This window comes from Scardinius erythrophthalmus (assembly GCF_964197995.2).
Source record: "Scardinius erythrophthalmus genome assembly, chromosome: 20".
Classification (NCBI taxonomy): Eukaryota; Metazoa; Chordata; class Actinopteri; order Cypriniformes; family Leuciscidae; genus Scardinius; species Scardinius erythrophthalmus.
Window position 1 is genome coordinate 10,673,816 of NC_138240.1, and position 27,824 is coordinate 10,701,639.

At 38.3% G+C, this 27,824-nt stretch overlaps 2 protein-coding genes across 4 annotated transcripts; one reads left to right on the top strand and one right to left on the bottom strand.

The window, feature by feature from the left end:
* The first annotated feature begins 5,588 nt into the window (after positions 1-5,588).
* On the top strand, positions 5,589-19,960 carry tab3 (TGF-beta activated kinase 1 (MAP3K7) binding protein 3). Of its 3 annotated transcripts, XM_081349144.1 has the most exons (8): positions 6,132-6,177; positions 7,033-7,101; positions 8,305-8,473; positions 11,187-12,336; positions 15,355-15,515; positions 15,938-16,031; positions 16,176-16,247; positions 18,780-19,767. In XM_081349144.1, the coding sequence occupies exons 3-8, from the start codon at positions 8,372-8,374 to the stop codon at positions 18,905-18,907; spliced, it is 1,707 nt and encodes a 568-aa protein (XP_081205270.1). In that variant the 5' UTR covers positions 6,132-6,177; positions 7,033-7,101; positions 8,305-8,371; the 3' UTR covers positions 18,908-19,767. The 3 variants fall into 3 exon arrangements, with proteins under 3 accessions (XP_081205269.1, XP_081205268.1, XP_081205270.1); XM_081349143.1 differs by lacking the exons at positions 6,132-6,177; positions 7,033-7,101 and adding an exon at positions 5,589-5,701 and having other exon boundaries at positions 18,780-19,831; XM_081349142.1 differs by lacking the exons at positions 6,132-6,177; positions 7,033-7,101 and adding an exon at positions 5,676-5,863 and having other exon boundaries at positions 18,780-19,960.
* On the bottom strand, positions 19,422-27,427 carry tmem47 (transmembrane protein 47). Its single transcript, XM_081349163.1, has 3 exons — positions 26,683-27,427; positions 21,537-21,677; positions 19,422-21,106 (listed from the first exon to the last, which is right to left on the bottom strand). Exons 1-3 carry the CDS (start codon positions 26,906-26,908, stop codon positions 20,928-20,930), a joined length of 546 nt encoding a protein of 181 aa, XP_081205289.1. The 5' UTR covers positions 26,909-27,427; the 3' UTR covers positions 19,422-20,927.
* Positions 27,428-27,824: the final 397 nt, after the last annotated feature.

Below are 27,824 nucleotides of genomic sequence, written 5' to 3' on the forward strand. Positions count from 1 at the left end.
TAACACAATGTATAATTATTATTATTTTTACATTTAAATAAATACATATTTAAATTGTATGCACCATGGAGGAACTTTTGTGAATAAAAAACGTAAATTATAAATAGGCTACACTTTTATAGGCTAATTAAACTATTTTACTAATACTGTAAATTAATGTTAAATTGCATAATGCATGTAAATATGGCAATTCATACCTTTTCCGTTTCCATTGCAAAGGAAAAAATAATTTTACATTATTTACCTTCCCCTTTTTCAGCATATAGCATTATTTTTCATTTGCAGTGTATTGCAATCATCCACGTTGAAGATGGGTTTTGTATATAGACATTTTATGTAAGCACTATCAGGTTTGTTTGTTTTCGTTAATATTTTCCACGCAAGCATCAGCTTGTTTTGGAAAGCTATTGTTGGCTGTTGGAGCCAGTAGGCTTTATCTTGAGGGTCTGTGGTTTGTCCAGTCAGTTCTGACCCACTTATCACAGTCACAGTGTGTGATAACCCAGATATCTCAATGGATCACTCGAATTCAAGCAATATCACAGTTAGTGTATAACAAACACAAAGTACAGATACATATAATATACAGTGAACACACTTTGGATGCACTATGAACAGGAAGTGCAAATAATTTTTTTTGTGTGTGAATTTTTAGATGCTAAATATTGTCCATTTTGATGTTATTAAATGATTATTTCAGCAAGTGTATCCTAAATGAGCTGGAAACCCCCCTCAGCCTGAAGGACAGCACTGCCATCTGTAACTTGAGCTCATACCCAGCATGCATCTCTCTCCCTTCAGACTGCAACACTATCGGTACTGGAAGACTCATACTCTGAGTTAAAGGGGTTCAACCAGCAGCTTTGAGTAGCATCCAAAAGCTTTAGGAGGACGCTTGCATGAGATGTTTGCAGAGTCATGCAAGAGGTTGCACACCATGAAAGAGAAATAAAAATAGACCATAGTTACTGTATAGTTCCGGCTCCATTTGATAAAGATGAATCTTTTTAAATACGGTTAAAACCTCTGAAAGTCTATCTAAAAATGTATTTTCTTCAATTCAAAGGCTTAAGTGCTAGGCCAAAACTCCACTCTGGAAGACCAGCGGAGAAAACAAGGGACAGCCCGAAATAGCGTCCCACCTGTGGGCAGAGATCAGAGCAATGGAGACAGCTAGCTTGCTAAAACTCACTGCTTCTCTCACTGCTATTGAGCACCACTGGGTATACTGTCCATATAGTTGTTTCTCTGATCTTAACATGGAGATTTAAGACTGCATTCTAGTTTTTAAGTGTTTCCCCCTATATTCATTTATTTCAGTATTTTCATTCATTCATCCATTTTGGTACTGTTTGTTCAGGTGAGATTCACAGTTAAGACATTAAGATGGAGAAAAGGCTTGTAAAACACTGCAATAGAGGTGATATAAATAGCTCGTTGCTCCAACGGTGCTACAGAAGGACTTCTCTGTACAGGTGTAGCGGAGGCAGTCTGGCACTTCCTCAACTTGTGAACCGTGACACTTATTGGCCAGCTGCCCTTTGAAATGGATTATTATGGTGGATATTAGAACAGATCCAGCAGCAGTAAAAAGAAGCAACGATTTTCATTTGTTTACACTGAATCTAAACCCTGATTAACATCCACTGTTCAAATATTGGGAATGATTTTAGTCTTCATTTAGGCATTCCTTGTCTTTAAGTGAAACTTTGTTATATTTTTGTCGTTGCAAGACAATGTTTAAAGTCGCAATGAAAAGGAAGAGGCGACAGATCTTTCTTCCATTTTGTGACGTACATCCGAGTGAAAAAGATTATTGAAAAAAGAAAAACTTTGTTCTGTCCATCGGTTGCTGATTGGATAGGGGCAGATCTTAATGCGAGACTGTAAGAAAGGGGGCGGGGTTTAGGCGGACAAAATGATTGTAGAAGTCTGGCATACTAGCCTGGCAAGCCAGACCTACATCAAGATGTTAGGTCTGGCAACTCACCATAGAGCTGGTAAGTCCCGCCCCTTCCGCAAAACCCCGCTGGACCTCAAAGTTGAAAAACCAACAATGCAAGTGAATGGGAGAAAATAATTCTTTTCTGGTCCCGTTTGAATTGTGCCATGAATGTGAACATATGTTGTCTGTGAATTTTTTATATAACTTTTCATGTTACGAGTTTGAAAGTATATGGTATGATTCTTCGGCTAGCAGTTGTGGAAAAGACATAACGAGAAAGACTACATGTCGCCTATGTGACGTCACCCCATAAAGTTGACTTACCCGTGGTTTTCGCCAACATCAACGATTTTGTCCTCTCCCTGAAAGAAGGCGGTGAAGTGCACCAAAGACACAGCCATGTTTAGCGGGATCCGTGAGCTAGTGTCCGTGTGCGAGTGGTGTTGACGTTTCAAACGCGTCGAGAGTTGTAGTCCACAAAGTGCTCTCACACAAAGTCTAACCGTATCAAACTTCTACCCGCTAAATTGTAGCATTCTTAACACGAAAAGTTATATAAAAAATTCACAGACAACATATGTTCACATTCATGGCACAATTCAAACGGGACCAGAAAATAATTATTTTCTCCCATTCACTTGCATTGACGGTTTTTCAACTTTGAGGTCCAGCGGGGTTTTGCGGAAGGGGCGGGACTTACCAGCTCTATTGACACGGCTCAATCCGAGGGGCGGGATAAACGGCTGTCTTTCAAATTCCCTCTGCACGCAATAGGACGGCGCTTCAACCAACCAGAGCGTTTTCCCAACAGCGGAGCTAACGTTAGTTGATAGATTCAACTTTTGAATCTGGCCGGCAAAACTACGAACACATCTTCCTTTTTTAAGAATGACTTAAGTGCCGTTCTTTGCTCTTTTCTCAAAGAAAAACTGAACTCCAAGTCCTCCAGAGTCGCACGGCCAAAGCCGATTTGAAAGACTGTTCGCCAGCAGCAACTCTTCTTTGTTTTCAAGTAGCAGGGAACCGTCGCAACTCTGTCGTCATTATGCTAAGCCCGCCCCGCCTACTCTATACGCGATGTGATTGGCCTGACCCAATTTAGGTTTTTACAGCTCCGAAAGTCAACGGAGAGTTGCTAGACTACCCTGGCTGCAAAATACATTTTGCTGCCGCTAGGGTGCGTCTAGATTTCTAGGCTACTGGCATTATACATCACCAGAGAAAATGTCATTTAACCAGAAGATAGTTATGACATTTTGATGGATGAATCATTCACAGAAAGATCAAGAAGATTTAGAAAATAAATAGGGTGAATTTTTATTTAATACTGGCTTTAATGTGGAAAAATTTCTCCCATAAATACTCTGGGTATTTTTAGGGGCTATTAAACTGGATGGACAAATTATGGAGCCACTGACTATGCATCATCTTGTTGCTCTTTTGCTTGACTTAATGGATTATGTAAAGAGAAACACCCAAAGACTAATGTCAGGTTTATTGGTTGGCCATCACGAAAAAAAAAAAAATGATGTGAAATGTCATTTAAATGTATTTCTTCTTCGCTTTGTCTGTTTTCTTGTCTGCCTCGCTCCCTCTCTCAACAAGTCAGCTGTTGGCCTAGCTGGGCATTTACTCTACTACAGGAACAGGTGCAGATCACAGCAGGACGCTGGGCAGGATGGAAAGTATACAGTTGGTTTGAAAGAGAAATGGTAGCACTTGAAACACTTGTATTTCTTTCACAGTTGCTGAAATATGCAACATAACAATTCACTCAAGCATGCTCCAATGTTTCAGGCCCTGATAGCACAACAGGCCTATAGTCATTACCTTTGCTAATTTATCATAGTGATTTGTGTTATTCAAAACACACCGAGACACTTTAAATGCCCTGAAACAATCATCTTATACTAATTATAATATTTTTATAGTTTTTTGCTGATCAAAGGATTAAAGGATTTAAGTAAAGTATTTTGTCAAGGAAAATTAACATATCCATTTCCTGTATTTCTTCTGTATCTCTTACAGATTTGACGTCTCCACTATCAGGTAGGCCACCAGAGGCAAGCTAAATTAAGGCTTGTGACAAGTGAGAACTGGCTGGCTGCCCAGGAGCTCAGAGAAAATGTTGACTTATCAATCTCAAATAACTTTGCTATGATCTAAAATCCTGATCTGTGTCAGAGATCCCAAATAGAAATATGACATGTAGTTATTCCACTGTGTATTTATACAGTGGCAATAGCTGGAGTCTTGAATGTGCTCTTGAGACAAACCCTCAAGACCTCATAAATATGGACTTGGTCTGGATCTCAGTAACTTTTTTTCCTGATCTTGGCCCCTAAGCTTGTTAGCATTACATACAATTAGTCTTGGCTTGTGGAAAAGAGGTCTTCATGTCCTCTTTTGATTTGATTTTGGTCAAAGATTAATTTTTCATGGTAACACTTTGCAATAAGGTTCCATTTGTTAACACTAATATTAAATATTAATCTAAGTTAATGTTAATTTCTACATTTACTAATAAATTATTAAGATCAAACGTTGTATCTGTTAATATTATTCAATGGACCAAACATGAACTAAAATGAATATTAACCAACCCAATGGATATTAAATACTGTAACAAATGTATTGCTGATTGTTAGTTCATGTTGTTATGCACTAATAGATCGTTAACTAATGGGACCTTACTTTAAACTGTTTGTTTTTCAGTGTAATTTTTAGATGGTCATATGCAGGACTATTTATATCAGTTAAATAGCAATCGGTGCATAAATTAGTTGCCTTCGTCTATCCAGAGGGAAGGTTTAGCGCTGTTTATTATTATGACACTAAATCATATTTTTAGCTGAGCTGCAGTAAATGACTCCCTCATCTGGTGAACTCTAGGAAATTCATCTCAATGCATTACGATTTCACCCCAACTCTTGATGCTTTAGGAATTTCTTAGACTTCCAATTGATCAATCTTTGGGTTGTATCTTTTATTATCAAATAAATAAACAAATTTAAATATCTTTACTGCTTTTTATAAAGTAAACGTAAGAATAACTTTTATATTGTTAGCAATATTTTAAAATGAACATTTATCTGGACTGAAGGAACTCATTTTTACTTGATTATCCACACATCATTTTTAGAAAAAAAAAAAAAAAAAATTAAACTGCGAGTATCAAATGAAACTGCAGGCTTTTGAGGAACGTTCATTTGTATCTCTCAATCATCATTGTGTTGCATTGCATTATAGGCAAAGTGACAAGTGATATGTATATGCATTATATGTAAATAATCTACTAAATATCTCACTGAGAATTTTATCCTACCTTTTAGCCATATAAATATCACCAAACTGCATATTTTTGCTCAGGTTGGGCCTCTGAATAAAAGTGAGGGAACAAAAACACATATGCAATATTTTTTTTATTTTTACAAATATTTTGTCTAAAGGTTGAATAAACTGTTCCTATATATATACATATATATGTATATGTAGGCCTATAGGCTATATATTGTCTGACTATTTCATTTGTCGGGCTTTGCATGGTTAAAGAGTAGCTACACAATAATGTTGTAAGTTTCCACAGGCTCATCTTCACACACAGTACTGAAATAGCTTAAGATAGCTACTTTTGTACTGTTATGGCAAAGTAAAGCTTCTCTTTTCTCTTACCCCAGCCCGACAGAGGGCATGGATGTGCCATATATCGTTACACGAGAAACCTCCAACCGGAACGAAAGAGGAAGAGAAATAGGCGTAAGTGAAGACGACAATTTTATTGCGACTGTGCTAACCGCCGAGTTCCTTGTAGAAACCCGGTGAATCGTTGTCATTTCCTATCACTTCTGCTGTCCTGTGACACACCCCATGTGAAAAGCCTTGCTTGGATGGTCAATGGCCGTAAGGCTCCGGCGCACGGTATGTTGTCGCACATATAGCTACTGTTATCAGAACGGCGAGCAGCCAGCCGTCGTTTGTACTGCACCGAAACTGACAGCAAGTGTTCGTATAAATTCCTGCTTGGGTTTTTACGATGTCAGCAAGCTTTTGGCAGGTATAGCGCACAGGATTAATTAAACGTCAGTCAGATAAGCACGCAGGAGCGGCGCGCGCTGCGTTTCCGTTTTTTTCCCCTGTGGCTAAATACCGGACGGCTAGCGGCTATGCTAAAGCTAACGGTTAATGAACAACCACAGTTTTTTTTTCCTTTCCCTTTCTCATCCCGGTGATAAGTACGTGCAAGTGAAAAAGATAATGTAAATCGTGATATGTATATATGTTGAAGAGTAATGCGGAAACTTTTGTTTTATAATGAGACGCTGAGTTTATCCCATTAATTGAAGCTTTCTATCTTTGTCGTCATGCAAAAATAGCGTTGAGTTGTATCACTTAAACGGATTTGGCGGTGGCTTGTCGTAATTTCACCGCGATCAAGAGGCAACAGACACGAGTATCCTGCAGAACTGTCACTGCTTGTCTGTAATAATAGTTACTTTTGGTGACAGATTGTGCTTTATATGGATGCTTAGACGGGCCAGCTAGCAGGAGGCAGTGCTGAAATCAACCTGCGCTTGGTTCGTGTTCATGAGTTCTCTTGTCTGTTTCAGTTCTTCATGAAGTTGTTGTCTTTAATCTAATCTTAAATGTTGGTGTTCTATGTTATTTTTACTGGTGACTTAACTGCTGTTGCATTGAAATATATTGTTTATGTACTTAGTGTTTCTATTTGGGACTAATTTCAGATTTGCACCTCATTTAAATTAGCTTGTGTTCAGTTTAATAAGGTGTTAACAGTGCTGCAATTATGCCTATGGCAGTTAGTAACACCTGTCATATGTTTGTGTTTGTGTGTGGATGTATGAGGTCGAGCCGGAAGAGGCTGTCTCAGATTTCAGGTCGTTGTCGTTGGTGAGGTCGCTAAACTCAAAACAAGCCTTTCTTATACGCCGCGACACACAAGAGTAGCTTCATAAGCCTTTTAGCTTTGAATTTACGTCTGATTCACCTGCGATGTACCAAATAAGCGTCTTTTGTTCTGATAAATAGGAGTTTTAACGTGTCGGTATAAAAGCTCTGTTCTTGTCCAGTTGAGCGACATGTTCACACTGCGGCAGCCGAGAGTCTGAGGCCGTCTGGTGCACAAGCTACCTTTACAGGTCTAAATGGAACAGTTTATTGAACCTTTAATATTGCTTGCATGTTTTCTTGTTTTGTCATATTTGGCTTATAGCTCGTATAGTATGATATATAATAGAGCTAATGGATTTTACACTAGAGGAGGTGGAAAAAAATTCTTCAGAGGCCCAAAGTGAGAAAAAATATGTAGTTTGGTACAGATATTATTTAGATGGCCAAGAAGTAATATGAAATTCTGATTGCTTGTAATGTAAATCATTGATTCTTATTTATCTACATTAAATACATATCAGTTGTCACTCTATTTAGTAAGATGATATTTAAATGCTTAGCTTATAAACAAAGCTCTGTAGTTTTAATTATGGTGGAAAACAGTGAGATGTGCAAAAAAAAAAAAATCTTCAAAAGTCTTAATTTTAACAAATCAATTTTGACAATCTATTAATGGATTAATGGAGCAGTTGATGGACCCCATTGATTTCCATAGTATAGTAAGTCAATGGGGTCCATCAACTGTTTGATTACCCATATTCTTTAAAATATCTTCTTTTGTGTTCAGCAGAAGAAAGAAATTCATACAGGTTTGGAACAACTTGAGGGTGAGTAAATGGTTACATAATTTTTCATTTTCATTTTTGGGTGAACTATCGCTTTAAGTGATTGTCATATTCCCTATATTCACTGTAAAGTCAAGCTTCTAAGCTTAAAAATGACACCTATTTCTGTTGATTAAGCAAGTGATTGTTAACATGATAACTTGGTGGCGCCCCCAGCTTTGGATTTAAGAAGCTAAGGTTAACAGTTAATCGATTGTTAATTTTTTACTACAATCGATTATGGGAATTTACGTAAATTGGCAGCTAATGTAGAAGATTGTATACAACTTTTTCTTTTTCTTCCACCAGTTTTGGAACATGTTGGTCATTTAGAGGCCTTAGAATTGTATCAAATATGATACAATAGGCTTTATAGTGTTAAAGGGATAGTTCACCCTAAAATAAAAAATTATCATTTACTCACACATTGTTCAAAAACCTGTAGGACTTACTTTATTCAGTGGAACATGAAAAGAGACGTTAGGCAGAATGTATAATGCATTTTTTTCCCCATGCTATGAAAGTGAGTAATGATTTCTCTTTGTTTCAAACACCCCAAGGTAGTTTGTTGGCAGTGCTTGTGAGTGGTCAAACTCAATCTGTGTTGCTATTCATGTGTGTTGTCAGGGGATGAGAGGAGAGCAGGTGCTGCGCTCCTGGCTGCGGACTCAGTGACTCTCTCTTTGGGCTCAGGATGGCGCAGGGAGGGCCTCAGTTGGACTATCACATACTGCAGGACCTCAAGCAGCGCTTCCCAGAGATTCCAGAGAAGGTAGTGTCTCAGTGCCTTCTTCAGGTGAGAACCGGCTGCCACAATATAAACGGAATGGAAATGGGGGGGGGGGGGGGGGTATAAAAAGTATATATGGCCTGCTCTTGGATTTTGAGTCATTTTGACCCAGAAACCCATTTGAATGAAATAATAATATGTGACCCTGGACCACAAAACCAGTCACATGGGTACATTTTTTGCAATTGAGATTTATACATCAACTGAAAGCTAGGGCTGCACGTTTTCAAGTTTTTCATTAACCGTTAACCGAGGCCCTTAGCGGTTAATACTCGGTTAACCACAGTGTGCGCACCGCAACCCCGAGATAGGCGTAATTTGCGGGTGGGACATGTCCCCACCACTATTTTCTAAGGTCGATATTGTCCCCACCACTTTTAAAACATCTCGCGGCACGAATACTAATACAAATAAACTAAACATCTCCAGTTAACTAGCAGAGCATTCATTTCGTTCGTTTTTTTTAGGCGATCTAGCGCTGAAATGTTTTGTTTTTTTAAATCAAGTGATCAAAGTGCTCGTTGCCGCTGCGATCGAGAAGGGTCTTGTAAAACGTGCTGAGGTAATATTAATTCGTGGCCACGAAACAATTCACCTGAATATTCACCAATTCACACACACACACAAAAAAAAAGGAATAAAAAGCTGTACGAGAATAGTCGGCCTTCACTGAAGAGCTATCTTCACAGGTAAGAAAAACAGTTTAATAATTATTATTAATTCGTGGCCACGAAATAATTCACCTGAATATTCATCAATTCACAAAAAATAAGTCTTTAGCATTCACTAATCAATAGTATCAAACTGTTTTTGGACACGTTGTAATTCGTTAAATCAAAATGAGGGAGGGAATTAGTTCAACGTGTCCACGATTTATTAAAACGAGGGAACAAATAAGTCGTCGTAACTACTAATTATTTAGATCAGTGGATGCGCATAAGAACAAACAGTGAGAGAGTCACGGCCGCGCGCGCGCACTCTCACCGCCTTCAAACAACTCGAGCGCTGTATTGCTCTCTCTCCCTCGCGCATATCAACACAATAGTAAAGGGTCTGAAGACCGATTGTGTTTTATAGATTAGTAGTTTGTTCATATAAAGTGTTTGATTAGCAAGTACATGTTTAGGAAATGCATAATACAAATTGTATGGGTTAATGTAACGGTAAACGTACTTTGCGGGTAAAACTGTTGTGATGAAACTGCGCATGCGCGGGGTAAAGCTGTGGCTCTGCTGCTCTGCAGACAGATATTATTGTGCTGCGATCAGTGGCGCGGATACTATGTTTGTTTCTGGCTCGCGCACAGCCTTCACTCTCGGACGCGCGCTTTCTTTGCCCGCTTCATATTAGAAAACTGGTCTAACGTTAGCGGTCTCTGGTGGTGCAAAAATGTATTACAACTAAATTGACGCCACTTAACCGAGCAAAATGATTCACTCGGTTACGCAATTTTTAACGGTTAATCGGTTAATCGGTTAACCATGGACACCCCTACTGAAAGCTGAATAAATATGCTTTACATTGATGCATGGTTTGATAGGATAGGACAATATTTGGCCGAGATACAGCTATTTGAAAATCTGGAATCTGAGGGTGCAAATAAATTGAGAAATCTCAAAAAACATTGAGAAAATCGCCTTTAAAGTTGTCCATTTATGTTTGCGATTGTGCGGCATTCACTCACAAAAATAAATGTTTTATATATTTACGGTAGGAAATCTACAAAAATATCTTCATGGAACATGATCTTTACTTAATATCCTAATGATTTTTGGCATAAAAGAAAAATCAATATTTTTGACCCGTACAATGTATTGTTGGCTATTGCCACAAATATACACGTGCTACTTGTGACTGGTTTTGTGATCAAGGGTCACATATATAATTATTATGTTTCTACTCTAGACCGTTGATTATATAATCATTTAATTGGTGGCTCTCATAAAAATTGAAGAGAGCCTCCAAACTATTTTTGGTCTTTTTATTTTATTTATTCAAACATTATATTAAAACACATTATTTGTGCTTAACTTATTTAATGTATTAACAATGTGGTGCATATATTTTAACAATATATCATAGTGTATCATAACCCTGTGATGTTCATTCATATATTTTTCATGCTATTTCATGCAACTAGTATTAATCTGAACACCCTGGGTGCAACACAACATTTATTGTTTGAATGTTGTAAAATAATACTTTAAAAACAGTAAATTGTAATAATATTAATAACAATTTTTAAATATTTCAAAATGGAATTTATTCCTTTTATGGCAAAGCTGAATTTTCAGCAGCCATTACTCTAGTCTTCATAAATAATTCTAAAATGCTGATTTGGTGCTCAAGAAACATTTTGCACTGAATTGCACTGGTTAATATTTTTGAGAAACTTTGATACCTTTATTCAAAAGAACAGAATTTATTTGAAAATATTCAAAAATTATAGAAAATATAAGAAAATATAATCTTTTGTACCGTTATAAATGTCTTTACTGTTGTTTTAATTTAATGTGTCCTTGCTGAATTAAAAAAAAAATCGTACTGACTTTTGAACTGTAATGTATGTACACCTAAAGCTAATGATGTGCAATGAGCATAATGATTTATCAGTGATAATTGTTGCTGTGTCATTCTGGCTGAATTCCATTAACTGACTGTGTCAAAGTGGTGTAAGGTGCAAGAAGGTTTACCTCACTGTCTTCCATTTCCTCTTCAGAACAACAATAACCTGGACCTCTGCTGCCATCTGCTGGCTCAGGAGAGTAATAGATACCTGTATGAGGAGTACCACAGTACAGACGATTTGCACTTAAACCGTAACCACATGCTGCGTATTAGCGTGGGTTACCCTGCTCCCGAGGGAGCTAAAAACAATGCAGGCGGCCGAGCTTTGGTCCACAGTTCCAGCGACGGGCACATCGAGCATCCTCGAAGTGGTTTCCCCGAGCCCCTCTCTGCACCCGCCACCATGGCGCCATCACCCGTCTTCAACCCCTTCTACATTAACGATCAAGGACGCATCCCCACCCCTCCGCCCAGCATCCAGGGCATGTCTCCCACATACCACCCCGTCCCACGTTACATGACTCCCATAACAGTTACCCTCTCCCAGAACATCCCCTCTGCCCCACAAGCACTGCAAATCCCCCCTGGTGTCTATTGTAACAGTGGGAACACCGTGTACATGCGTCCCTCACCTTCTCAAAGTCCTCAGCCTACTCCCTGGTCCACATCCGGGACTTCCATATACCAGCAGTCTCCTTATGCTACTCCGACGTACCAGTCCCCATACAGCTCTCCCCAACATCAGGTCCAGCAGCCGCCCCAGGTGTTTCTTCCCATAAGTCCCCCCACCCTCCCTGGGCTGTCCTACCAGCAGTCGGCACCTGTTTCCCACAGGCCTTTTATATCCTCCAAAGGCCCTATGAAGAACCAGATAGAGATCACACTGGAGGGACAACGACCACGGAGCAATTCCCCTGTACATGCTCCACAGGGAACGCTCTATATGGCCAACAGCCCTTCCCCGAGCTCCCCATCCCGGGCCATCAATATGACCGGAGCCTCTATTCATCAAGGAATGTATGTCCACCAGGGTGTGGCAAGGCCCCGGCCCGCATCCTCTCCTCAGCCTGCCACCTCTGCCTTCATCAAGATCAAAGTGTCTCCTGGACAAGTACAGCGTTCATCAAGCTCTCCACCAGTTGAGACCGAATCCCTCCTCAACATAGTGGACCAGGGCGAGCGCCATGGAGCCCCTCCTCCGATCCTGCCCATTTCTGCGCTGCCAGGGAACATCGCCAGCCAGATCAACCGCATGCCTAGACGATCAAGCTCCGGTTCGGATGACTATGCATATACTCAAGGTATGGATAGAAATATTATTACATTTTTAAAAATACAAATGTTGAAGAAAAGTAATACTTTTATTCAGCAAGGATGCATTCAATTGATAAAAAGTGACAGTAAAGACATTTATAATCTTACAAAAGTTTCCATTTCAAATAAATGCTGTTCTTTTGAACTTTCTGTTCAAAGAATTCTGAAAAAACTCACAGTATCCTCATATATTAAGCAGAACTACTGTTTTCAACATTTATAATAAGGAATGTTTCTTGAGCACCAAATCAGAATATCAAAATAATTTCTGAAGGATCATGCAACACTGGAATTCACAGGATAAAATTACACTTTAAACATATTAAAACAAAATATTTCATAATATTACTGTTCTTTCGTAAAATGTGAAATTCCTCCTTCAGACCTTAGACCTACTGTCAATCATTATATATTTAACAAGTGGTAAGAAGAATGAGAAACGTATACAAGCAACAAATTGCATGAAATCCATCCCAAAATCTCCAGCAGACTTTTAATCTCCTTATCATGTGGTGTTCACTTTCACTAGATGTCACATGGTCATACAAGATTTACTCTTGCATTTTTGCTTAAAGGCAAGACCCCTCTTGCCATTTAACATATATTATTGGACTGTCCCACTTTTAATGCAATTAGACAACATTTTTATGTAATAAGCTCACTTAAGGACTTGTTTAGTGAGATTTTACTAGAAAAGGTTTTAGAATTTTTATCAAATGTTATTGTAAAACATCTTGTGTAATACTAACAATTGTTTTGTTTGGTTTTTGTTTCTATTGTATTTTTGAAACTCTGTTTTTGCCATTAAGAGAGAGCCTCAGATGCTGACATGGCATTAAAAAAGCTATAGTACTTCTACTACTACTATTACTACGTTTTTTTGTATTTTTGATCAATCAAATGCAGCCTTGGTGAGCATAAGTGTGTGTATGTATATATGTGAATATAAATATAAAATAAATATAATAAATTATTTTTTTCCTTTATTTAGGGTGGCGTATTTATGGCTGGCTCTTTCAAGGAGTCAAGGAACACAATTTAAAGGGGTCATGAATTGAGAAATCAAATTTTCCTTGATCTTTTTACAAATGAGGTCATTGAACTATTAAAAATGTCCTGTAAGTTTCAGAACTCAAATCTTCCTCTTTAGTACAAAAACAGATTTTTAGAATCCAAGATGGCAAAATGACTCGTTTCGGATTTTGTCATATTACGTCATAGTGCGACAAAAGAGAAGAAATTCAACGCCTACATCATTGCCTCTTTAGCCCCACCGATTTGCATATGTCATGTAGTAGTAAATACGAGAGAGACGCAAAAACAGGATTCACTCCAGCAACAAAATGATAGAGAAGCCTCTGAGGATTAAGACGTTTTGCAGTGGAAGTTGTGGAAAAACAATCTTTGCATGGTCACCATGATTTTAGTAAGAAATGATCCTGGATCAACATATTTTGTTCCTGGAACAACATTCCTGTCTGAAAATGTAGTCCTATCCCTACCCTTAACTTAGCCCTAAAATCAGAGGGAGGTGATGGGTGAATAACGGTGATGTAGAAGCACCTAACCCTGGTTGTAGGCTTAAACTTGATATAAACTGTAAACTTCCCTCAAATCTGATTGGTTGATTGAAATGTTGTTCCAAAATGTTGTACTTGGTGACAACATACATCTTGGCATTGCCTTCCTTGTGATCCTAACAATAAGAAAGCATGGATAAATTAAATTTTTAACAAAGTTTCAGACCACGTCAGTAAGACTGTTCGTTTGTTTGCTTCATTTTACCTCGGATTCGTTTTTAAACAAGACACCATTCGGCACAGGCTTTTCAGAGAGACTGAAAATAAAAGATGATGCAGTGACGACTATATCCAACTGCAATGTCGCAACACACTGTGTGAGTAACAATGTTTTTACCATGTGTCACTATTGCTTTGTCTGTTACAGATCATTTGATATGTACTAAGTATTTATACTGTAGCGCCGCAATCAAACTGTAATAGTTGTGATTTGCTGTTCTTTCTTTTGCTTTGGCATTTATGGGGTTAATGCGTTGGATTATCTGATATGGAAGATGGCACATAGAGTAAGTTGCTTTTGTTATTGTTTTGGTCAAAGCCATTCGCTGTAATCCTGAATTAAAGCTTCAGTGAGCGACATCTTCTGTTTTGTCATCTGGAAGACATTACAACAGGTTTTATTTTATTTCAAACACGTCACTGCAAATGACAATGCATACGTTTTCACTTTATCAAAGGATGAACGATGAATGGGTGTAAGAACGACAAACAATGGTACATTCAGTCCGTCATAATTCCGTTTACACAAAACACCATAAAAAAATAATTGATCATTTGTCGATTATATCTGTGGTAACTTCAAGTATTTTACTTGCCACAACCAAGACTCATGTGTAGCATGTGACTCATAAAGCATGTGTAATAAACACAAATGTTTCACATTGTTGGCGAATGTTGTAATGAGATATTTGCGAACAATTGCCCAATCATAACAGTGGGCGTTTACTTCGGAGTATTGAATGCGGCACAACTATCAAAACATAGTGTTTGAAAGAGAGGGTCAAAAACAGGATAGAAAATAGAATTTAAATAAGAATATATATAAAAAAAAATGTAATCTTGATAACATCATAAGTGGACCTCATAGAACATTACATTTAAAGAAAAATTCAGTTCATGACCCCTTTAACTAATCTAAGAAACAAAGTAATGTTATAACTGAGATATATATATTAGTCATTTTATAAAAAATAATAATAAAATATTTATAGTTTCTAAAGGAAGAACTAACCACTGGATATTAGAGGGATTGTAAGGTTTGTAACATCAAATCTCTGAAAGTTATTGAGTCATTGAGAGCTCTTTCCTGTGAAAGTGGTCAGTTTCTGTCCAGAATAAGCTGTTTTTGCATCTGTTTATCATGTGTATGTGGGGAAGTGTTGTTCAGTCTTGTAGCCTTGTGTCTAATGCTGTATGTCTCCTTAGCGCTGCTTTTGCACCAGCGTGCTCGGATGGAGCGTCTGATGAAAGAGCTCAAGCTGGAGCGGCAGAAACTGGATCAGTTGAAGGCGGAAGTAAATGAAATGGAATTTGACGCCCTGCAGAGACGCTTCAGACGGGTGAACAGCACTAGCCTGATCCCTCGGGTAAGAGACAAAAAACAGGCTTTTAGAGCATGTGAATGCATCTTTTTGAAGAGGTGCTGAACGAACACACCCACTTGTTTTACATCGCTAATAAAGGATGAATGAATCCTCATCAAATTCTCCAAATGAGCCTTGCATAAAAGCATACATACCTAGAATCTACATGCAGAACGTGCAAATATGATGAGGTAGAAATTAATCACATCTGCTCATTCAGTTCTAGCTCATTCTGCATGCTTCGCCGACTGAATGAATCTTTTCTCATAGGTTAAACTGCTGTACATAATGTACCCATCCAGTACAAGCGTCATCTCGTTCTTTGGAGTTTAACAGGCTTCAGTAAAGTGTGTGACAACGATAAATTGCTTTTATGTGTGCAGTTAATATGAAAAATTCATGTACTTTGTGTGTGCGTTTGCTAGCCCGAGGATATGACCAGAATTCGGTCACAAAACAGACAGCTTCAGATTGACATTGATTGCACCTTGAAGGAGACAGACCTGCTGCAGTCCAGAGGTAAAAATAGCATGAATGTAGTCATCTTTATGACATTCAATGTGAAATGAACACTTGCACTGCATTATTTCATGTGATTGCACTCAACTTCAAATTGTGCTGATAACCATTTGCTTCATCCATCTCTCTCTTTTTTTTTTTTAGGCAAGTTTGACGTGAGAACCATGAACAACTTTTATGATAATATTCAACCTGGCCCTGTTGTACCTCCAAGAGGTGGGAATTCAATCAATTCTGCATACATTTATTTATTTTTTTGATGTTGCATCTTTTAACATTGCATTATTTCATTTTGTGGTTATTCTTTACAATAAGGTTCAATAAGGTTACAATGTACTCAGAAATGCTTGTATCTTCAGAGTCAGAATTATGTGTTTCTATGATGACACTATTAATGAGAAAATGAATTCATGTAATTTAATAACTTAGTCTTTCATTTGTTTTCTGATTATTCTTACATAAAGACAAGTAAAGAAACTATTAAACACCGGTATTATGAAATAACTGCAAAACTACAATTTACTGCTGAAGTAGCTGCCATTTTGAACGTTTTTACATGATGTTGCAGTGGTCACTTGGTACAAGTCGAAGCTCTCCAAAATTCAGTGTTTATAAGTGAACTCTTTTTATAAGTCAGAATCTCATAATTAAGATAATTCCAACGAGGAGTGGATGAGCCTTAGTCTTAATGAGTTAAAATAGTATATTAACCTAGATTAATAGATACTTTAAATTGTGATCATTGTTAGTCCTTAAAGGGATAGTACACCCAAAAAGGAAAATTATCCCATGATTTACTCCCCCTCAAGCCATCCTAGGTGTATTTGACTATCTTCTTTCAGGCGAACACAATGGAGTTATATAAAAAGAAATCATTACTCTTCCAAGCTTTATAATGGTAGTGAATGGCGGTCCTGATTTTGTCAAAAAGTCCAAAAAAGTGCATCCATCCGTCATGAAAGTAATCCATACAACTCCAGGGGGTTAATAAAGGCCTTCTGAAGCAAAGCGATGGGTTTTTGTAAGAAAAATATCCATATTTAAAACTTAATTTAACTAAAATAACTAGCTTCTGACAGACGGCTGTACGCAAGTCGACTTATGGCGAAGGAGTAACCCCTTATACGATGTATGACGTAGCATATAGGAGTAGCGTCAGTTTTGACACCTCTCGCGGTTCAAACTAATAGGGCTGGGCAACAAACTCAAGCTCCTCTTCTTATATCGAAATCCTCTGATATTCTCTTTAAAAATTCTAATTTGTGACCGGTGTTTTGCTCTATCCTTTGTGCTTCCGCGTTCGTCAATACGTCATGCGTCGGGTCAGAGGTCATTCATTTGTCATAAATCGATGCGTACGGTCGCCTGTCGGAAGCTAGTTATTTTAGTTTATAAAGTTTTAAATATGAATATTTTTCTTACACAAACGCATCATTTCGCTTCAGAAGGCCTTTATTAACCCCCTAGATCCGTGTGGAGCACTTTTATGATGGATGGATGCACTTTTTTTTGGACTTAAAAATCAGGACCGCTATCCACTGCCATTTATAAAGCTTGGAAGAGCAATGATATTTTTTAATATAACTCCAATTGTATTCGTCTGAAAGAAGAAATTGTGGGGTAATTTTCATTTTTTGGGTGAACTATACCTTTAATACCTTATCCATTTACAAATATTTTTGCTATGCTAGAAATTATCCTGTTGGGTTGTGCCTGAAGCCTAAATCTGAGTTCAGAAAGGCACGGGAATTGACTCTAAGGACTCCCTAAAGGGACATGGTTAGGGTTGCTTTGGTTGTTGGTTACATTACAGTACATTATATTTCACTTATCACGTGAAGATGGTAAGGAGAGATGACTGATGGGACGATGTTGGATGATTTGGTGCACAAGAGATCCTGAGCATCATTGACGTATCTTTTCTTGTAAAATGTGTGGTCTGTGCCGCTGCTCCCTATACACAGAGTACACGTGATAGCAAATTCAAGTGTTTTCAATAACCCGCATATTGATAGTGGCTCCCTGATGCCCGTAAATTATATACTATATAATTACCCAATTAATTGCGAGAGAACGCAAAAGCATTGAAATATATTTTTTCCTCCAATCTAATTTTTTTCCCCCATCACCAAGTCACCTTTAGGGGAGGGTTCCTCAAATCCAGTCCTGGAGGGCCACTGCCCTGCAGAGTTTAGTTCCAACCCTAATCAAACACACCTGAGCAATCTAATCAAGGTCTGCAGTTACTAGAAAATAGCAGGTAAGTGAGTTCGATCATGGTTTTAGCTAAACTCTGCTGGACAGTAGCCCTCCAGGGATCTGAGGAACTCTTCTTCAGGGGCTCTGTAGAACGCTTCATTTCCTTTCCAAACACAGTATTCGGCTTCGGGCACATCCCTAATTATTATCCTAGGTAGGTTTTTCACTAAAATATCTCATGGAATTTGTAGACTAACCTCCCTTGAGCTAAAATTAGCCCTTTGCTCTCTGAATATCCTGTCGGATTTGTCCTGACCTCTGACTACACCAGTGGAGTGGAGGCTATTAGATTGCTTGTTATGATATAGTGTTTCTTGCACCCTCGTTCTATTTTCATCACTCTTTTGTTGCTATGCGGGGCCAGTGGCCCAAATTGTCAGTGGGTGTGGCAGAATGCTAGAATGCTTTCTCAAGCCCTTGAATTAGCTCACAGCAGCAATAAATAAGTGCTTGGATGCTGTTTCATAATGTTTTGTCTCCTCTGATTAGTCAAGCCTCCGGTCGTGCAAAGGGACGAGGATTTTGAGGGCGCTCAGTGGAACTGTGAAAGCTGCACTTTTCTTAACCACCCAGCGTTGCACCGCTGCGAACAGTGCGAGATGCCGCGCAACACTTGAGCCGGCTTCACCGCGACCCTTCCCGACAGGCCATGAACCTCAATCTTACTGCTAATCTTCTGTTCCGTCATGCAGCGTTCAAGTCCCGCCTATCATTTGACGATTTCTGTCCCTTGTGCCCTCAGCTTCACCCAGCAATAACTGAGCCGTACCCCACAGAAGAAGAGACAACTACTCTAGTGAAATATTATCCAATCAGACCCACCCTGTTACCTCTTGAGGAGCTTCCTGCACTTGTATTTACTTTTTTCTACTGAACGTTGCTTTAAAAGAGGAAGTAGGGTGACGTGACATAACAGAGACAAGCAAAAGGGATTGATTGATCGATCGATTCGCACTGGAGTGGCCCGAGAAGGTGTGGTTTAAGAGAGGGCGGAGCTTGCCAGATGTTGCAGAGGTGTGGTTTACCAAGCTACCATTCCAAGCAGAATAAGACTGCTGAGTTTACATGAAAAAGCCCAAACAATCCTGTGCACAGGGCTTCTCTCACAAAACATTCAATGAATTGAGATAAACAGGGGCTGAATAATTTTAATGTAGACTTTACACTGTATGTGCTCACTATGAGCTCTTCTCGTGAATGAAGAACACTACAAGACCTGCATATGAACCTATACCTGGTACTTTTATGCATATTATGCCACACTGTATTCTGTGTTTAAGATGTTGATTTCTTGTGCAAATGCCTCCAGTTGCTGTACTTAATAAAGGATCTGATTCTATGTTACTATATGCTGATGTCGAGATATCTCGGCTGTAAAACCATGAACATACCAACATTTTTCTTTTTTATCCGTTTATTCGGTTAGTATATAAATTAGTACAGTATGTCACAACTGCATTCTGGACTGAAAAATCCCAAAAGAAAGCATGCAATCACTCAAACACGCACTCAAATGATACATGCCCCCTCATTCAAACATCAACATGTGCACAACAGACTGATAGTGCTAAGAAATAACCCTTAACTACCTGTATGGATACTTATGCAAAAGAAGACTAATAACCACTCTTCAGATACCAGTCAAAAACTAGTCTATTTGCAAGGCTTGGTTACACCACAAGACCTAGGTTTTCTACAATGCAAAGTATCTTCTACCAAATCCCTTATAAACTGAGGGTGAGATAAGTGGGAATATGTTTTCAGATGTGCACAAAGTAACCACTTGATGATAATTCCTGTGCTATGTACATGATCTGTGCTTAAAATGACATCAGTCTCGGTTAGCATTTCATCTATGGATAAAGGTGTGGTCACGTTTAGAATTGTTTGGTATATTTTCACATTTTAAAGTCATTTTCATGTTTGAAATAAAGTCATTTAGGATGCAATCAGGAATTTTGCTTGAGGCAAAAGATTTCCCCATGCAGATTTTGCAGTGGGTTCAAATAATCCACGTAAAATTTGCTGTTGAATACCATAAATTTGCCTATTTTGAAAGTGATCGCACAAAGTGTAAGGACCAGTTTATACTTGAATTATACTTTAATACTAGTTTATACAGTATTATACTATACTGATATTATATTATATACAGTATACCTATATTCTACTGATAACTTAAGTTTGGCTGATTAGTACTTTACTGTACTAATATCTTTCTTTTTTTCCAAATTGCATCCAAATTTTCTGTCAGATTTGAAGGCTTCTGTCTGCCTCGTTTCAGATCCCACCACAGATGGAGGTTTCTCCACTGATTACATCACAGACTGGCAGTATTCCTGTGAACATAGGTTGACAGGAATGTCAGATGCTCATGTGACTATCAGAAGTGTTAGAATAGCACGAGGAGAGAGAGGGAGAAAAGAATGAGAGTTTGATGAAGAGGTTTAATTGAATGATAGAGTAATCTGAGGGAAAAAAGAATGCATGTACGTATCTAACAGCTCGGCATTGCCCTGCATTTTGAGGGTCTGTGTGTTTGCGCAAAGAGCAGGTTCCGAACAAGCGTTCGGTGCATGAGCTGCTATCACAACAGTGAAGAGGACATTGAAGTGCATTGTGGGTGTCGTAGCATGTTTAGTAGTAATCTTCGTAGTTCTTAGGGTTCAGGCAGTAGAGAATGGCTCCTCCGAAGGAGAAGATGGTGGCTCCCCAGGCCAGACCGTAGCCCCAGTTAAACTCGTGGTATATTCTCAAACTGATGGTCTCGATGAACTTGATGGGATACAACACCAGACAGCAGGCCTGTAGGACCACTGTGAGAAACAGAGAAGCACAGGCAATGAAATTCGCAATCATCAAAGAGACAAAAGTAGGTTAAGAAAATTAAACGTCTTCTAAATCCTCAATGGGCTTTATTCCTTGATAAGTTCCTCCACAAAGTGAGCAAGAGCCAACTTCAAAGCCATGTAAAAATCTTCTTAAAAGAGAAGTGAAAATGTCTGTTTTAGATATACCTTACATCTTTTCCCTGTGATGCGTTCATATCGAGAACGACTGATTACTGAGGCAGCTGTGTGATGTGGCTTGGAAAAAAAAACAGTTTGGATGCAAATAATGCATTCTGCTGTTTCCTGGTCCATTAGCAATTGCGTCTTACATGAACCCTAATTTAATGTGCGTGGAGAACAGAAATGGGAAGCCAACTTGTTAATGTCTTAAACATAAGTGTGTGTGTCATTTCACCTGCAGCAAAGAGCATAACTGCGACCGGTCGGTAGAAGCGTCTCCTGGAGCGAATGCAGACAGACACCAGAGCCACCAGGAAGGAAAGGAGGATAAGGAAAGCTCCACCCAACAACAAAGCCAATGTGGCAATCTGCCAGTCTGCATTAAATCAATACATAAAAACACAAAATAGTAGATCAGTTTCATATCGCATTGCATTGCATGCATTATATTCATATTATATAAACACATTATATCCAATGAAAGTAAATTATCATGGGATATACACCTTCAAGTTTAATAAAAAAAAAAACAAATTTTGGTCTGTTTCTCAAAGAAAGATAATGAATGACTTCAGAAGACTTGAAATATCAACCACTTTTATGATGTTTTTTGTCCTTTTTGAAGCTTTAAAGTTTCAGTCTTCACACTGTAATTGCATGGAAAACGGTGACTAACACTGTCTTCAGAATTTCTCTGAATTAGTTTGGAATGACAAAGTCGAGAAAAGAAATGACAGAATTAAGACATCCATCTAGCGCATGTTTACATAGAAAAAAATGTGTTTTGTGTGAATGGCCCCTGTTCTTTTTACAGAGCCTCTAAACATGCTGAAAAGTCAATACACACATGCCTTCAGAATGGCTCACTTGGAACACTTACATCTTGGGTTTGCGTAACTGAAAGAATGAACCTCTGCGGGCAGCAGAGAGCTTATCGACAATTCTGGTGGGCTAAATGGGGCATCGCGTAATGTATTCCTCCTCCCTCCTTTTCTCTCTCCTTCAGCCCATCTTGTTTCTGCTTTTCATTCAAGCACTCAGCTAGAGTAGGGCCCAGAAATAGCGCTGAATCCTCCATGGAACGCAGGAGTGAGGGAGGGGGCAAGGAGAAAGAGTCAGAGAGGAGGTGCCTGAAACAGTCTGCCTGCTTCCATATCTGACGACATGAGAGTAAATGTGTGGAATCTCACATGCACTTTAGGACAACTCCTGAGGAATCTCATTAGTTACGCAAAAGGGAAACGCATTATAAGTAGACAATCTCTGAGGAGTGACTTTTTCTTTAGTTACGTGGGCTGAGGGAGTTTTTTTCTTCTTCAAACAGTCATTAAATTATTTATAACTCAATATGAAATTTTTTTCAAATTAGTTAGCAGTAAGTAACTTACATTTTAGAGACCTTATTAACAATTACTTTTCATTTTTGCTCCGCATCAACTAAAATAGATCCAAACAAAGCCACATTAGACTGTCTCTCAAGCAACACATAGTAATGGTGTTTGTGAATGATTTAGTGTTTTTTTGTATGAATCAGTTAAGCAAATGATTCGAAGACTCACTTGTAAGGACAGTCACTTGTCCATCGCATGCGCACTTCAGAATCTCACTAGAAGAAGTGGGTCATCTGGGTACTTTTTGCCTACTCTTTTATGAGTGCTGTGAATTCGGACATGCTTTTGTCACATACTGTTTTTAGCCTACTATATAGAAGGGAAGTATGCAATTTCCAATGCAGCAGTGTTTAGGAATTTAGGAGTTTAGGAGTTGGCTGAGTGAATAATACAATGACTCATTCATAAAGGCAGTCAATTGTTTTGAATTATGAATGAATCAGTAGATAAATTGATTGAGTGGGCGATTCACTGATTCGCTCAAAGACATTTGTTTTCAATCATGAATGTTTTTGAACAAATCGGGTGAATGAATGGTTCAATGACTCAAAGTCACCAACTAGCATATCAATGTAACTTACAGAAAGGCTCACTTAATTTTTTTTTTTTTTATTACAGCATGCTTTAGTGTTTTTTATTTAGCTTTTCAATATGGGGAATGGAAAAAATAACTGTTAAACAACAAAAAAGAACAAGAAGTATGTTTTATCAGTGCTACCTTACATCTAAAAAATGTTTTATTCATTTTCTATTATTCAAGTGCAAGCAAACAATCTATTGGAACACTATGCATCATAAATAAAATCATTGTCACAGAGTGTTTGCACAGTTACACAAGTTAAACAAGAACATTACAGCAACCATTACTTATTAACTATGTAAAACGTATGATGTTTTAGGTTTGAAATTCCTCTAAAACCTGACCAATGTCTTTATAAAGAGGCCAACAACGGCACACTATTGCATTCTGTCTCTGCCATGCATTATGATTATGTATGTATTATGTTTACTGTGTGTGTGTGTGTGTGTGTATATATATATATATATATATATATATATATATATATGAAGAGTTCCGATGCAAAAGCCTCTAAGTGCCATCTAAATTTTCTTCTAGAATGATCATTTTTATCAAGCTCGTATATTTAAGTTCAGTAGTTTCACTTAAATGACAATTAATAGGTAATTTGCATTGCCATTCAAGTGAAATTATTGAACTTAAATATACGAGCTTGATAAAAATGATCATTCTAGAAGAAAATTTCAGATGGCACTTAGAGGCTTTTGCATCTGAACTCTTCATAAATATATATATATATATATATATATATATATATATATATATATATATATATATATATATATATACACACACAAACACATTAAAACAAAGACTATGATGATGTTTTTGTTTAGTTATCATGTGAGTGATAAATGACTCAATTACTGAACCTGAGAAAGGCAACATTTCATAAGACCTCAATGGCTGTTTGTTTAAATGAAACCATAAAAGCACTGGATCCTGTTACAGGGTTTTGTTATTACACAGTGAAATCTGTAAATAGAAACATTTTCATCAGCTTGGGGAAATGATCTATAATTTTTTCTGCTGGAAAATAATCATTCCTAGCACTAAATCACGATTTTCAGAGATGGCTGAGAGCTGCTCTGGGCTACTTCAGCTCCATTCCACCGTACTATAGTTTCATAAACAAACCCTTTTACCAAATACGGTTTATGATTTGGCATAATGTGTAATAAATATGTCTGTCACTGCAGGAAGTTGGAGAGAGATGTATGAAAACAGAGCTGCTGACCTTCGCTTCCATATAAAAACAAAACTCTAACTGCTCGACCTCCGACCTCTCTGGACAGCCACCAAAAGCCTGGGAATCATCAACAAGAGTGTCTATCCCCCATCTGAGAAAAAGATTTCGACTTTATGTAACCTTGAGGTCTACGTTTGAGGGGTCTCCGGCAGAATAGAGCTTATCCAAAACCCCCTGCAGGACTACAGATGGAAATGAGGATACGAGATAAAAATCAAAACATTCATTACTATAATCTGTTTTTCAGCAACCAAGTGCCCCTCGGCAAGTTCTTTCAATCTGATACCGTGATGAGGTTAAAAAAAAGAAGTCCAATGTCATAGATGAGAAACTGAATTCCGTCAATAAGACACAAAGTCTCCACATTCCTCACCATTCGCAGACAGGGAGAGAAATCGGTGTATGGTGCGCGCCACAGACTCCACATCGAACCGCTGCCTCTTCTCCAGTCGAGCATAACATCCGCACAAAAAGACTCTCACACACTTTCGCCACATTCCTGTTGTTTGCGATTATCTCTCCCCGAGAGCTTTCACAACCTCGGATTTCTGGTGCATGTAAAAGGGAGTTAGTTTATGTTAACATATCTATGTTGTTAAATTGACAGAGATAAACTAAAAAAGGATGCGCTGGACTCAATGAAAGGTTAGGAAGCAAATATGCTGGTTCATAGAAGACTGTGGAGTCCGCCGGTAATTGCACAGCTAATGAGATTTAGTTTAATGCACAGTGCATGACACAGAGAAAACAGAGGAAATGGAGTGACTGATTACAGAAAGCCCAAAATCAATAATGCGTTGCAGAGGAAAGCCATTCACCCAGGCCGCTCCTTTGGTATTTTGACTGGGGCTTCATGACTTTATATGGAGTCAAACTGTGCTTTTTAAAAAATGACGGGACAGGGTCCAGAGCCAAACAAGTTGTCACTGCAAAGCAGACCTAAAATAACATCTTAAATCTTAACTGCTTTCCGAAACTATACTATGAAAAAAATGTGGCAATGAATAACTCTACACTAACATATGAAATGGATATGCAGGAGGAACTGCCCCCAAACTGCAGTTTATCCGCTAGCAAACCTTCACGCATGCCAGAAGGGAAGTTTCTTTTTCAGTGCAAAATGACATTTCTAGAATGCAGCACTTGTTTCCTTGGTAACTAATCTGTCCACATTAGGGCCTCTAGGGAGCTCTCCTCTCAAACTTAACCTCACTCCTTGGCCGGTGAGGAGACATTAACAAAGGCTCATTTTGTAGACAACAAAAGCAGAATGAAACCCCAGCTGGACCACCGATTCCATCACACATTCCCACATCATCCAAAAGCCTTTCCACCAAACAAGCTGTGAGTAAAATGCAGTGTGCTATTAAATGTTAAGGATCAATATCAATTAATTAATGAAGCCTTCTTCACAAACATTGCTCTAATGAATTAATCCTGGCTTGCTGCTGGAGAGTCTTTTTTGATAAAACAGGACGCATTCAAGGTTGTTTCCCCCAGCCTCGAGTTGTTTTCCTTTAAACGAAGCCTTATTTTTAATTACTAAATAATTAAACAGTGACTATCTTCTTAAAACTTCCTATCTATATTTTATACTTCTACTTTATACATATAGAAATCAACTATTCATTTCTGACTAGTATTTATTGCAATTGTTCCTGGTACTTAAAAGACTTTTATTTAACTATAAAGTAAGAAAAAAGCAATTCAGACACAAAATGTAACGAGGAACAACTGGAATAGATACTTGTGTCACATTAGTATGGGCTCTTAAAAATACGTATAGGCTAAGCTGAAATAGATACATATGCATTTAAAGGAGTAAACATTAAAACGACTTGTCATATCTGTTTTAACCTGACTAAGAAGAGATTTAAAAATATATTTTCTATACTTTTTCTGTTGTCTCGGTATTTTAGAAAGCTGGTTTAGCGTTAGCTGAACAATGAGTGATAATGATGCGCTAGGGAGCGACGGGACCCTTTTGTTATCTCATAAATCAAATATGAGCCTGCAGGGCCATGATGCAGAGCTAACTAAAGTTAAAAAGACTGAACACTTTTTTGTTTTGTTTTTTATGCATCTTAAATTATGTATCTGCAGCTCATCCTGTCAGAACAATGTTTATTGCAAAGTTGCAAAAGTAGCGGGTCTCACTCACCGGTCCCCAGCGTGCTGCTGCACCGCCAGGTCGCGGAGGCAGCGGGCTTCCAGCAAGACTCCCACAGGGACAGGTGGTACTGGTCATCCGCGGTGACCCACGCCGGACTCAGCACGGCCCCGACATCCAGGCACAGCGCGAGGAAAATACACACCAGACCCACCAACTTCAGGGGCGTCAACGCCGACACGCGCACTTCCTCCGCTCCGCTCACGGATGAGGCCATGTCTGCTGGATCCGCGGCGATGAGGAGTGATGTTGCGCTGCGTCGCGGAGAAGCCAGGAACGATGGTCCCAGACAATGTCTTTGGATCTGTATTCGCGATCAGTGTTTTGAAGATTGTGGAGCAGTTGCGCGAGAGGGTCGCTGTAACAGCTGCCCTCGCGCTCCTGTGAACGCGACTGCACTGCACATTATTGAAAAAATCTCGGCTGCACCTGCAGGGTCCTAGTGCCTAGGACTGACCCGTGCCTCGTCTGAACGATTCGTTTACGAACCGAAATTAAACGGCCCGTGCAGTTTTTCAGTCAACAATTCACTTTTCTTGTAAAATGTGTACCATAATGTGTCAAATGTGCCACTAATCTTTGTTTTAATACCAATTCTAAAAAAAATTTTTTTTTAGAATGTGGCTTCTCTAGGCTAGCTAACATTTAATATGTAGGCTAAATATTTTCCCTTTCCCACAAAACGTTTGGATAGCATTCATATCCATCACATGCAATCCAACGCTCAAGTAGTCCTACAGCTATGGAAGCGTATTGCATTCACTTGAGGAAAAAAATCTACTCTGTTTTTCTGAATTAATGAGTTAATTATCTCAGAATTCTGAGATAATTTTTTCTTGAAATAAAAATATTTGCTCTGTTTTTCTGAATTAATGAGTTAATTATCTCAGAATTATGAGATCATTTTTCATAAAAAAATGTGCTCTGTTTTTCTGAATTAATGACTTAATTATCTCAGAATTATGAGATAATTAAGTCATTAATTCAGAAAAACAGAGCAAATTTTTTTTAAATGAAAAATTATCTCATAATTCTGAGATAATTAAGTCATTAATTCAGAAAAACAGAGCAAAAAATGTTATTCATGAAAAATTATCTCAGAATTCTGAGCTAATTAACTCATTAATTCAGAA

Coding starts and splice junctions, on each gene's coding strand:
- tab3 (XM_081349143.1), top strand. CDS start 8,372: ATGGCGCAGGGAGGGCCTCAGTTGGACTATCACATACTGCAGGACCTC. Junction 15,516..15,937: donor GCACTAGCCTGATCCCTCGG/GTAAGAGACAAA, acceptor TGCGTTTGCTAG/CCCGAGGATATGACCAGAAT. Junction 16,032..16,175: donor AGACCTGCTGCAGTCCAGAG/GTAAAAATAGCA, acceptor TTTTTTTTTTAG/GCAAGTTTGACGTGAGAACC.
- tmem47 (XM_081349163.1), bottom strand. CDS start 26,908: ATGGCCTCATCCGTGAGCGGAGCGGAGGAAGTGCGCGTGTCGGCGTTG. Junction 21,678..26,682: donor CAGCAGCACGCTGGGGACCG/GTGAGTGAGACC, acceptor GATTTAATGCAG/ACTGGCAGATTGCCACATTG. Junction 21,107..21,536: donor AGTTATGCTCTTTGCTGCAG/GTGAAATGACAC, acceptor TGTTTCTCACAG/TGGTCCTACAGGCCTGCTGT.